The 13,572-nt window shown below is 39.2% G+C and overlaps 1 protein-coding gene across 10 annotated transcripts in view; it reads left to right on the top strand.

Annotated features, from left to right (window-relative positions):
* The first annotated feature begins 2,794 nt into the window (after positions 1–2,794).
* EDEM3 (ER degradation enhancing alpha-mannosidase like protein 3) overlaps positions 2,795–13,572 on the top strand; it is a 74,405-nt gene continuing 63,627 nt past the window's right edge. For 9 of the 10 annotated variants that reach the window (XM_010368954.2, XM_030935928.1, XM_030935932.1 and 6 more), the window contains exons 1-2: positions 2,795–3,213; positions 8,080–8,125. In XM_010368954.2, coding sequence (XP_010367256.1) covers positions 3,056–3,213; positions 8,080–8,125 — 204 coding nt within the window. In that variant the 5' untranslated portion in view covers positions 2,795–3,055. The remainder of the gene's footprint in view (positions 3,214–8,079; positions 8,126–13,572) is intronic. The other variant, XM_030935935.1, reaches the window with a different exon arrangement.

The following is a 13,572-nucleotide window of genomic DNA, read 5'->3' as shown; positions in this document are numbered from 1 at the left end:
ATGATGGGGTAGCACAGGAGATGGTATGAGCAAAGGCATGGAAAGGATACAGGATAGGAATTATTTAGTTATCATATAGGATTTGAGGGCAGGGCAGACTAGAAGGAAGAAAGAAGGTGTTCAGAGGGTTTGCAGATGTTCTTGAATACCAATTCTGACAGCCGTGTATAGAGGAGTGTAGGGTAGCAGGGAGATCATCGGTAACTTCATCATTAAGGCTGCCAAAGAGGACTAGGATGGAACCAATGTAGGATTGGAGATCCATTAAAAAAAAAAAACAAAGGATATTAAATATTGTACAGAAATGTCTTCATGTGTTTTCACAGCATCCATGTTAGTAGATAAAAGCAGGGGTCCCCAAGCCTGGGGCAGTGGACTGGTACCAGTCAGTTGCCTCTCAGGAGCAGCAGGCGAGCAAGCATTATCACCTGAGCCCCACCTCCTGTCAGATCAACTGCGTTAGAGCCTCATAGGAGCATGAACCCTATTGTGAACTGCACATGCGAGGGATCTAGGTTGCACGCTCCTTATGAGAATCTAATGCCTGATGATCTGAGATGGAATGGTGTCTCTCCCGCCCTGTGGAAAAATTGTCTTCCATGAAAGTGGTCCCCGGTGCCAAAAAAGTTGGGGACTGCTGGATAAAAGGACTACATTATTCCCACTTTACAGGTAAGAAAACTGAAGGAATAAGGAAACAAGTATATTCAACATTTATTGAGCCAGTGAACAGTTTAGGAGAGAGGTAATGGAAGCTTGAACGGAGCAGAAGTGGGAATAGAAAGAAAGGTAATAATCTGAAAGACAGAAGAGGTAAACTCTATATAATTTGGTAACTGAATGCACATGGACCACGAAGGATAAAGATGAGTTGACAATGATTCCGATGCATTAATATGAATCAAAAAACATTTTACGTTTGAGCTACCCCTGGGCCAGACATTAGGACATTTCTATTAGGGAGGTGGAAATGTGGGTCTAATGATCAGGACAGACGTTGCTTTGGGATTTGTTTTTCTAAGACCACCAGAGCGGGCACAAAAGAACCAGCGACTAGGCAAGTGTAGGAGCAAAACTGCAAGTTTATTTTGGTCACCTAGCTTCAGGGGAAGAAGGTGGGTAGGGAGAGGTCTGTTGGCCTCGGGCAAATGAGGCCAACAGACTCGCCCGTGGAGCTCTCCAACGGAGTTCCCACAGTCCCTCCCGACCGCAGGGGGGAAGCTGGGAAGTCCGTGCATGGCGTTGGTCTGGAGCGGCTTTTCTAGGAGTGGGAGGGCAATAGGCGGGGCACGGGCGTGTCGGGGGGCGTTCCGCAGGTGCCACCAGGTAAATCTTGGTCTCTTCGGATTGACATCACCTGGCGCATGCCTAGTTGGGCTGCACCTTCCCAGGTCGCCGGCTGCATTTTCACGCGCACGGGAAAAGTTGGGGGGGGGGGGATGAAGAACCCGGAAGCGCACCATCTTGCCTCGGTTCATCCAAACACTTTGGAAATCAACCACAGAGATATGTTGGCTGAATCCTTATGAGAAGAAATCACCAAGGAATAATTAGAGTACAGAGAGAAAAAGGACAAAAAGAAAACCTTAAGGGAACACCTGTATTTTAATATAAAGTAGCAAGAGAGTGAAGGAAAATGGGTCAGTCAGAGAAGAGGTAAGAGGTAAGAGGTTAAGTGGTAAGAGGTAAGGTGATAAAAATCAAGGAAGAAACGTTTCCAGAAAGACAGCTGAATGCTGCTGAAGGGACACGTAGGTAATTTACTGTGGTCACAGAGATCACATCCAAACTCCCTCCGCACCAACCTATTGAATGATCACACTAGAAAAACAATGTGGTTTTTCAAGAGGAACCAACATGTCATTTTACCAATAGTTAATCTGGGACTCAGTCATCAAAATTCATTGCAAGTTCCAATCTCCTTCATTAAACCTTCTTTGCAACCCACACAGTTCTCCTTACATTGAGCTTTTTAGATAACTATTATTAATCATGTACGAGGACCCACGTGCTCCTTCATCCTTGTAGTACTGCGCGGTGGTTAAATGCCAGGGCTTCCGAATCAGAGGCTGGTTGGATTCTAATCCAGCAGTGTGACGAGCTTTTGTTAACCAATTTTTCTAAACCTCTGTTTCCTCGTCTGCACAAGGGGGATGGTGGTACTTACCCTATCAAACTTGAGAAGAATGCATGAGATAATTGCGAGTAAAAACCTTAGAGCAATGCCTTCAAAAGCTCAATTCATTTTGCTGTTACTGTGTTTTGGAATTTCCCTGAGGGTAGACGACTACTCCGACACTATTCCCTAACGCATGCAGCACTGACTTGGGGGCAGTGCGCCTCATTCAGCCAGCTCTCTGGGAAACAGCTTTCTGAGGAAGAGAGATAAACAGTTGACGGGTTTCCCGAGACTCAGCAGCCCACTGAGGCAGGGCTGACTGCAAGGCGCCGAGGAAAGGGGGAAGTGGGACCCCAGCAACCACCGGTGACCTCGGCGGAACACACGTCCCAGAGTGCAGCGCGCCCACCCTAGGTAGAAGTGAGCTACGCGGCTCCGAGTAGGCTTGCGAGAGAGCCGGGGAGGAAGCAGTGCACACTGGGACTGGTAGTCCTCAGGGGGCAACTCCGCTGGTCGGAGGCGGGTCGAAGCGAGAGATCCCTTCCCAGTCCCGCCTTTTGTCCACGTCTCACTTCTCCTGGCCAATGCCCTCTCCAGTCGCTGGAGCCAGCCCCTCTCCGATGCGGTCTCCATTGGTCCTGAGGCTCTACGGCTTCGGTCCTACCCGGAAGTAACGTTAGGGAGGCGGTTTCCTAGACTACGACACCGGAAAGCTGGGGGAGGCGCTCCGGGATACTGAGGGCGGAGGGCGGTGGCAGCGCTGGCGCTGGCGACCGGCTCGGTGGCTTCGGGAAACAGTTCGGCGCCGGCGGCCGCCCGTGTTACTCCGCATCCCGCCCCGTTTCGGCACGGCTAGCAGCCCCCTGGCCACCGGCGTCCGGCAATGTGTCTCACCGGCCGGGCGTAGCAGCTGCGCGTGCGCGGAACCGCGGGGCCATGAGCGAAGCCGGCGGCCGGGGCTGTGGGTCCCCGGTCCCTCAGCGAGCGCCATGGAGCCTAGTGGCGGCAACGGCCGCGATCTGCCTGGTGTCGGCCACGTCCGTGTGGACGGCGGGGGCCGAGCCCATGAGTAGGGAGGAGAAACAGAAGCTTGGGTAAGGGTGCTGGCAGCCTGGGGTGGGTTTCTCGGTGAGGCTGACCACAGGAGGGGTGCCTGTCATTGCCACCCGGTCGCGTAGTGGCCTCTCCTGTCGCGATTGGAACGGCTGTTGCCGCACGAGAACCCTAATGGGGTGGACAGGGTCCGGGGAGGTGGGAGCCGCCGCCCGCGACCTGACCTCGGGGGAGCTGACGAGTTGTCGCCCTGGCCGCCAGTGACATGTGCAGGCTCCTTGAAGCCAGGCGCGGTGTGTCAACGCGGCTGCCATGTCAGTGGCCCAAGAAGGGGCTACAGCCCGCATCGCTGCGCGCTGGAGTCCTGCGGTTGGTTGCCTGTCGACCGAGGCATGGTTAGCTTTCTCGCTCAAGTGAGCTTCCAGCTGGGAAAATGTTGCTGATCTCACAGTAGTTAAGGAAATGATGTTTACACCTGTTACGGAAAAGGGGGCGTTCATGGGAACTTGAACTTTACACATTTTACTATTTCCTTGCAGTGTTTTCCTGCACTGTATTTTCATAATAGAACAGAATGTTTGGGGGGAAATTATTCAAAAGTCTCAAGTATACCTATTCAGTAGTTTTTATCCGTCTTGGAAATGTCGTAAAATTATCAATTCTATTTACACCATTTAATTCAGAGTTAGTAATACATACACGAGGTCCTACACATGAATAAGAAAAAAGCGAAGAACCAGTAGGAAATGGGCAAAAGGCATGAACGGTTAAGCCAGAAGAGGAAATGGAAGTGGTAAACATGAAAAGTTACTCAACCTCCATAAATGTAAGAGATACAGATTAAAACAAGGAGCTAGCTGGGTTTTGCCCATCAGATTAGTAAATATAATACAAAACACAGGAATACAGTTCTGGCTAGTTCAGGAGTGAAAAAGGCTTGATGAGAGTGTACATTGCTGTTAACTTATTGGTAGTCTCTCCTAAAATTTAAATTGTGCACACTCTGATTCATCAGTTCTGTTTCTGAGAATCTACCCTAAGAAAATAAAAGCACTCTTAATGCAGAGATAGATCCAGCCTGGGCAAGAAGAGCGAAACGCCGTCTCGAAAAAAAAAAAAAGAAGTGCATTTTGAAAGAACAACTGTTCCTTGGAGGAAATGGTTGAATAGGGTACGTTCATATTATGGAATAATATTGAGACATTAAGAAGGAAGTGTGTCACTGGAAGCCTATCCAGAATACATTTCCAAGACAAAAAAAAAAAAAAAAAAATGCAAGTTGTAGAATAATATGTATAGTACATCCCATGTTTTTTTAAAAAAGAAAAAAAAATCTAAGCTCAGAAAAAAGTGGAACGAAGGAGGGTGGTGGAACCATCAGGTCTTACTTTATGTACGTCATTTAAATCATTGCAAAGGGTCTTGTGTTCGTTTCTGAATAGCAATAAAGATCACTTAATGGAAAAAAGTTGAAGTATCAACCATCAAAATAAAATTACCAGTAAACTCTAATAAGTATCTTACATTTTCTCTCGTTATGAATTTAATGTATCTTTGATAACTTTTACCAAATACCTCACTGTGTGAGCACTTTACATATGTTATCTCTGTACTCCTTCCTAATTCCCAATGAATGTGATCCACATTTTGCAAATGAGGAAGTTGAGACCCAAGGTTGACTTGTTCAGCCGCAGAGCTACTACTGGTAGTGCCAGTATTCAAACCCAGGCTTCTCTGTTCCCAGAGCCAGGCTCTCTCCAGTGTGTTGCACATTCGTTAGACTTGAAAGAGAAGTATCAAGTCTGTTAAGAACCACAAGAATCTTACTTGACCATCACCATCCTTTCTCCATTTTTTATTAAAAACGTATTTGTAAAAGAGTCATTGGATAAATCATTTTTGGCCAAAATTAGTTTTTAACTGGAAAAGTTCAACCAATTGGCTTCAGCTCAAATTTTGAGATCATTTATGAAAGTGAAATTACAATTATTTAGGCTTGTTAGATTGCTCTACCCTTGAATAAGGGTAGAGTAAGAATCTAGAGCTATACATGACAAATACACAATTATATGACTGCTTTCTCCCCTGGGAATTTTCAGAAAACTGAACTTTGATTCATTAGGTTTACCTGTGCATTTTTTTTAAGCCCAAATAATGATTCATGATAAAAAGCAGAAAATGCCCCACCCCTTTCCCTCCACGCCCCCCCCCCCCAAACCAAACAGATGGTAAAAGACTGGAATTGTCATGAATAGTAAGCAGTTGCTCAATAACTTATACTTTGTGGAATTACTTAACTGGTTGTATGTAGTCTTACCCTTCATGGAATAAGCTTTTTGGTTTTGTTTTTAAAATTTTACAACAGGATATTTTGTTAATGTTGTGTGTTCATTAAAAAGTGAAGTAGAAAACAGTCCAGTTTCTATAGCATGTGGGCAGGAGATGTAACTTGGCCTGGCGCGGTGGCTCAGGCCTGTAATCCCAGCACTTTGGGAGGCTGAGGTGGGCGAATCACCTGAGGTCAGGAGTTCAAGACCAGCCTGACCAACATGGAGAACCCCCTTCTCTACTAAAAATACAAAATTAGCTCGGCGTGGTGGCGCATGCCTGTAATCCCAGCTACTTGGGAGACTGAGGCAGGAAGAATCACTTGAACCCGGAGGTGAAGGTTGCAGTGAGCTGAGATCGTGCCATTGCACTCTAGCCCAGGCAACAAGAGCAAAACTCCATCTCAAAAAAAAAAAAGAAAAAAGAAAAAGCCGACTTACAGAAATTAAGAGTGATGTAATTTTTGAACTGGATCTGATTTCCAATACATTTTAATCCAGTTTTCGAATAGATAAAACCTTATAGAAACTTTTTTTCTGTTCAATATAGTAATTATTATACCATTCTGTATTTAACTTTGTTAGGCTTCTATGTGTAAGTCAGAGAGAGCAACGATATTAAATAGCTCCACTTTGAAATATGTGTTCTGAAATTGGCTCATCATATGCTGCATAAATGTAAGGATTGGAAAATAGTGTGTTCTGCTTGTATGCAATCATGATTTACTTATAATCTTGAAGATTGAATGCTTGTAAAGTTGAGTTAGCAAGTTAAAGCTTATGTCGTTTGTAATACACATGTCTAGGCACTACCATTGCCAGTTATAGGAATTTCTACTTCTTGGTGGTAATCTTGTATTCCATTTCAGGGAAGAGAAAAAAAGAACTTCCATCTTCCATTCATTGATACGAGTTCCTGAAAGGGATATTTTAAGCTCTTTTTTTTTCCTGCTTAGGACAGGATAAGAGTCTAGAGCTGGAAACCACGAATATAAAAATTATGTATATATAAAAATATATGTATATAAACTTATAAAGAATTAGTGCTTTAGCAAAGTGGTGGTAAGGTCTTTTTTTAAATAATGAAGTGTTTTTAAATGGTTATTATTCATAAAAAGTTGTCAGGACTTAATTTGTTTACTTCACAAGTTTGAGTGTACTTGATTTTGCTGGTCGCCATAGTCAGGATCTGAAACTGAGGTTTTTCTGTTTGCTAGCTCTATTATTACAAGTATTTCATCATCCGTGACTATAGTTTTAAAAATGACAATTGCAATATAAACAGGAGGCAAATAAAAATATAGTCAGCAATTTGTTTAACACTTTTTTCAATTCTTGCCATCAGTAATTGGAACTTTGGTAAAAGAAAAGTTAATAGGCTGGGCATGGTGACTCACACCTGTAATCCCAGCACTTTGGGAGGCTGAGGCGGGTGGATCACCTGAGGTCAAGGGTTCAAGACCAGCCTGGCCAACATGGTAAAACCCTGTCTCTACTGAAAATGCAAAAATTAGCCAGGCATGGTGGTGGATGCCTGTAATCGCAGGTACTCGGGAGACTGAGGCAGGAAATCGCTTGAACCTGGGAGGTGGAGGTTGCAGTGAGCTGAGATCGTGCCACTGCACTCTAGCCTGGGTGACAGAGTGAGACCCTGTGCCAAAAAAACAAAAAAGGAAAAGTTAATAAAAGATTGTTAAGCTATTTTTCCTTTGCTAATTATTTGACCTTGTCTAGTCATACCATTAACTTGTACTTTTTCCTGTAGTCCTCAAGTCCTTGAACTTGAGAGTGCTTAATTGAAAGGCCACTTCCTCAGTCGCAACCTTACAGGTTTTGATTTATTAAAATTCTGGTGTAGTGATCAGACGTCTCCATTTTAAACAACCGTTTTGGAGATTTTGTGAAAGAGAATTCACCAAAACACACAAATCTCTTTTTGAGCATTCGTTTTCTCATTTTTGAAGTAAATACTATTTATTTGATTTTTGACAGTTTTTTAGAGCACATCATAAAAAGCATCTTTTGAAAATGTGACAAGCATATTAATAAATATGTACTTAAACTAGGCATTAGTGGTTTTATTCAATGTAAGTCAAAGGCAGAGGCTTCATAAAGTGTTGTTATTTCATGTCATTACATACCCGCGTACTCTCTCTTAGTAGAACATGTAGGTGAAGCAATAAATGCAATAATAATGGTTCTTTTTAAGGGCTTTCCAGCAAAATCCCCCCCTTCAAGACAGATATGTTAAATAATTGTGTTAAGAGGTCATTGTTTTTCTGTATCAGATTTCCTTCTCTGATCATGGCATCTATCATTCATTAGTTTTAAGAAAAATTATAAGATGAATTGTACATAAATTATTAGTAATCATTAAAGTTTGGCTCTGTGTGGTGAGTTCATGAAAGCTTGTCTGCTAACTGTTGTAGTTTCTGACCCTGTTTATGTCCCTTTCTACCTAAATTTTTCTTTTGTTTTTATTGGTATGTGTTTTTATGAGGAAGAATTAACTTTTTGAAAGATAATAAATAGAATATACTTACCTTTTTTTTTTTTTTCCATTTCTGCTTTTAAAATTAGGAATCAAGTACTGGAAATGTTTGATCATGCTTATGGTAACTATATGGTAAGTAGGAAGCTTATCTTTACCTACCATTTATGTGAGTTGATTATTATGTGAGCACAGTCAACTGGGAATTTTGAAACCTACAATACAATTATATTTTTTAGAAGGAAGTTTTTAAAAAACAGGACAAAAATAGTCTTTCTGGTAGTGGTTTTTAGGGAACCAGTTTATTGAACAGATAAGAATTAATTGAAATTAGATTATGAAACTTTGTTATTTAAACAGCTTCCTTGGGTGCCATCAACAGTGTTCATTGAGTGCTTTATGTAGCTAGATAGTGTGGATATATACATGAAGAAGATGTTATTGCTGGTCTTAAAGGAAATTATTCTCTTAATTAAAAAAAAATTTACAATATTTATACACTGAAGAAAACCATTGCTTGAAAGAGAAACTATTACTTAGCGTCTGTCCTAATTGTATCCTCATGGACTCTGCATTGAATATATTTTGCTTTCTAGTTTCCTGATTCATATTATTTAAAAATGTTTTAGGGCTCACTTAAGATTAAATAGCAGTTTCAGTTTTACAAGATGGAAAGTTCTGGAGATCTGTTGTACAACAATGTAGATGAAATAGCTAGCAAATTTTGGAATTAAAAAAAATTTTTGCATATAAATTGTAATTTGAAAAGAGTTTAATCATATTATCCTGACAAATATCCCTTATAACCTTGTTTTTACATTTTAAAATAGTCAGCAGATTTTCTTCTATGATTACAGCCTATAAAATGTAGTTGGGAAAGTTTGGCAGAGGACTAACTTTAGTTCTGCTTAAAATATTTTTCAACTGATTCTGTGAATCCATTTTTTATCATATATTAACCAAATATCTTCATACACCAACATCACATTGTTATCTATGAACATCTGAATATATATAGTTTATGCATTTTTAGTTTTAAAACATGTTTTATATTTGACAATCCTCGTTCTCTTTTATATTGTAAATTTGGAGAGAGCACATTTTGAGTTCTTAATAAATGTTTTTAGAATATGATTTTTTGGGATGTATTTCAACATTAAAAACACAAATTTATTTTGTTTTCAAATTTATTTCTCAAGACCTCAGTCATTCCCTTAATGTTCTTTATTTATTATTATTATTTTTTTGAGGTGGAGTCTCGCTCTGTCACCCAGGCTGAGGAGTATGGTGGCACTATCTCAGCTCACTGCAGCCACCACCTCCCAGGTTCAAGCGATTCTCCTGCCTCAGCCTCCTTAGTAGCTGGGATTACAGGTGTGTGCCACCATGTGTGGCTAATTTTTGTATTTTTGGTAGAGATGGGGTTTCACCATGTTGGTCAGGCTGGTCTGGAACTTTTTACTTCAAGTAATCTGCCCACCTCAACCTCCCAAAGTGTTGGGATTACAGGTGTGAGCCATTACACCCGTTCTCTTTAATTAATTTTTTTTTGTCACCCACATGTCAACCCTTATTTCTTTCAAAATCATTTATCCCTGGTTAACTCAGTTTGGGCAAAGCATGATTTAACAAATCTAGGCTAATGATTTTGAGATGGCCAAGTGGATCCATGCTATACTCAGACCTTAGCCATCTCATAAATGCATACTCATGAATACAGTTCCAAAGTTGAGTAAAATAACATATAGCTGGATAAGTTCAATTTCTCACAATGAATAGGGTCATCTCTTTGTAAAGCATGGTTCCTTTAATATCTTGTTCTGTTTAGGTAGAACAGTTATATCAATGGCAGAAAGTTATATCAATACATTTTTTCTAACTATAGAATACACTTAGTAGGTTTGTGACAATGCAGGTACTGAGGGCAGCTTTCAGAGGACTTTCTGGCCTGTGCCTATTAGGACCTAACTGAGTAGCTTTCTGCACAATTAACTACTTGCAAGATCTAAGAGACAGGGATTTCAGCTTCAAAGACTAGGAATTCCTGAAAGTAACATTCTCTTGTATATTTCCAGTGGACCATACCTGTCCACTATAATATGTATTTTAAAATGTTTAACTATTTTACAATATGAGTGACTCTTGCTGTGTACTTGTTCTATATTCAGTCTGTGAGGTCTGTAACCCAATATTTAATCTAGAATTTACACTTCCTCTTTTCAAGTTCTCAACTAACATGACATAGTTGTAAAATATTAAAGAGAATACAGTTGCCTTGTATTTGTTATTTGAAGTCAGTTGGAAAATTTTTCCAGTCACTATACTCAGAAACACTTTTAGCTTTCTGTAAGGTGAAAGTGTATAGGTTTTGGAGTTAAAAGGGCTTGAGTTCGAATCCTGTCTCAGCTATTTACAAGTTGGACCCTAAACAGGTTATTTAACCCATCTGATAAACAGGTTATTTAACTCATCTGAGCAGTGTCTGTCTATGTAAAATGAGAATCATTGCAAAGAGTTATTGTAGACTATAGATATTTTTTTAAAGAACAGGAACCAATTTCTTTAATTTTTGATAAATTCACCTTTTTAATATGTCTTGTGCCTGGTACATAAATGCTTAGTAAATTTTTTTGAAAGAACTGAATTGAATTCTTGTGAAGATGAAGTAAAATAATGTGGTTTTTTTTTTTGCATTTGATCATTGTGATATATCTTTGTGTTTTAAATTCAAAGAAATAATAAACTTAATTGAAAATACAAGTTTAAGGTGAATTTCAGGGTCTGTAAATCTATTTACTTTTTTATAGTCAGTTGCCTACTATCCTAAAATGTAAAATGCCTGGTACATGGCAGGTTTTTAATAAATGTTGAAAGTTTTTCCTCATTTCTCACTAGTTCTTTCTAATATTACTCTCCAGTCTGGTCTACAGTAGAAAAATTCCTTTAACCTTGCTTCCCAGGAAAGCAGTGGTGTTTTCCAAAGACAAGCAATATATAGTATTATTAAGAGCAAGAACTCTGGACATGGAACAGGACATCCTGAGATGGCTCTGCCACCTCTCATCTGGGTTACAATGGGAAAGTTACCTAGTCTTCCTGAGCCTGTTTCTTCATCTCTGCAAAATGAAGACAGTGGTTTGCCTGCCTCACAATATTGTTAGAAGGATTAAGCAAGTTAATATAATGAAAGTGCTTAGAACTAGTGTCTGGCAAATAGGAAGCATGATGTAAGAATTTACTACTGCTACTGATAATGACTACTACTATTAATTATTATTTATTTCCTACCTAAATTGAAATTGCCCTGCTAAAATCCACTTAGCCTGTAACTCAGAACTCGTTCTCCAGATAGTACATAGAACTTGCTTAAAGCAGATACGTTCTTTCCTGTTAGTACATAGAACTTGCTTAAAGCACATACGTTCTTTCCTGTTCTTGGCATGTGCCCTTTGAACTAATTTTTTCTATTAATGCAATAGAAGGTTCTATTAATGCTGTTTCTTAATAAAAATGTCCTGCCAGCTTTAGGTAGATTACTACATACCTGCCATCTCTGTACTTAAATCTAGGGATTTTCGGATTTTTATCACTTACTGGCATAACTATTAGTATTATAACGACTACATTTGACAGATCTCTAGCCCCAGTCAGGCTGCAGTTTACCCACAGTGAATTGTACAGATGGCTTTCTCTTTTCCCGAATAACATGAATTTGATGTTTACCTTAGCAGTTCTTGTGTGACCTTATTTAACCTCAGGCCACAGTCACTTTAGGGCTTCTGTTAGCATGTTTTGAGTATTTGTGTTCAGTTTAGTTTACAGATTAATTTAGATGACAAAATGACATGTATTTGGGCCATCCAAATGTAGAACCTTTTTGGAGCTCCCAGTGTTTTTCCCGTCTATATTAGACAACTCGAACTGTTATAAGCAAAAACTATATTCTGGTAAGAGCTCTAAGCATTAAAAATAAGCTTGGAAAGAGTTGGTAAGCACAGTTTCCTTTAGTAGAATCGTACCTCATAACCACTATTAAACTTGATTTTGTGAAAGCAACAGTAGAATAGTCTTTATTAATCAAACCAAGGAAACTGTTTTAAAATGAACTTCCTGTGCATTTCTAGAATTATGTACTTTTTTTTTGGAGTGCCTCTCCCCTACTCCCCAATGTGTTAAAAAAAATTTTGTTGTCGTAAAATATACATAATATGAAATTTACCATTTTAACCATTTAAGTCTGCAGTTTTGTGGCATTAAGTGTATTCAACACTGTTGTGCATCCATCTCCAAAAATTTTTTCATCCTCCCTGTGTGAAACTCTGTACTCAGTGTTTCACACTTTAATGGTTCATTCATCAAAAACAGTAATTCTGTAAACAAAGTATTTTAGGCATGGTACTAATGGGAGTAAGGGAGTTGTAAATTTATATTTACCTCTTTTTGTGTAGACTATTATGGGACTATCATTTCATTGTTCCTTGGCCTTTGCTTTCAGAACATCCTAACACCCTACCAAAATTACACAAGAAATTCTATAGTATCCTCCCAAAACATTTTGTAATCACGCTCTGATACTCTGCCTAGAATTTTCAGTAGAACCAAATCGTTCCGCTAATTTATCTTTGTTAGGTATAATTTACAGACAATAAAATTTCAAATTAAGTGCACAATTCTGTTTTGACAATTGTATACAATCGTTTAACCACCATCACAATCATGATACAGAACATTTTCATCACCTCAAAAATTTAACTCAAAGTTATTTGCAATACATTCCTTCTCTCCACCTCTGACCCCTAGCAACCTTGATTTGTGTTTTGTCACTATAGCTTTCTCTTTCCTAGGATTTCATATAAATGGCATCATACAGTACATAGTCTTTTGATTTACTTTTTCATTTAGTGTGATGCTTTTGAGATTTATTCATGTTGTTGGAGATATATTGTAATTCCTATTTATTGCTCAGTAGTATTAGTTGATTTGATAGAACACAATGTTGGAGATATATTGTAATTCCTATTTATTGCCCAGTAGTATTAGTTGATTTGATAGAACACAATTTCTTTGTCTATTCACCGTTTGATGAGTATTTGATTTACTTTTGGTCTTTGGCTGTTACTGTATTAATAAAGCTGCTGTCAACCTGTGAGTACAAGTTTTTATTTGGGCATACATTTTCATATATTTCCCACCTAGGAATAGGATTACTAGGTCATATGGTAAGTGTAAGTTTAACTTAATAAGAAATGCCAATCTTTTCTAAAATGGCTATAATATTTTGCATTTCCCACCAGCAGTGTATGAGTTTTAATTATTCTGTGTCCTTCTACTTGGTATTTCCAGTCTTACTAATTTCAGCCATTCTGTTGGGTGTGTAGTGGTAGTTCATTGTGATTTTAATTTGATTTTTCCTGGTGATTAATGATGTTGAAAATTTTCCCATGTGCTTATTTGCTATTCATATATATATGTATTTATGAAGAATCTGTTTAGATCTTGTGTCCACTTTAAAATCAGGTCATTTGTTCTGTTATTACTGAGTTATAAAAGTTAATATGTTCTGGATATTAGTCACTTATCAA

The sequence above is a fragment of the Rhinopithecus roxellana genome, chromosome 8 (genome assembly GCF_007565055.1).
Source record: "Rhinopithecus roxellana isolate Shanxi Qingling chromosome 8, ASM756505v1, whole genome shotgun sequence".
Taxonomy (NCBI): Eukaryota; Metazoa; Chordata; class Mammalia; order Primates; family Cercopithecidae; genus Rhinopithecus; species Rhinopithecus roxellana.
The sequence above is the reverse complement of the archived record's forward strand: the minus strand, read 5'-3'. Positions and strand labels throughout refer to the sequence as shown.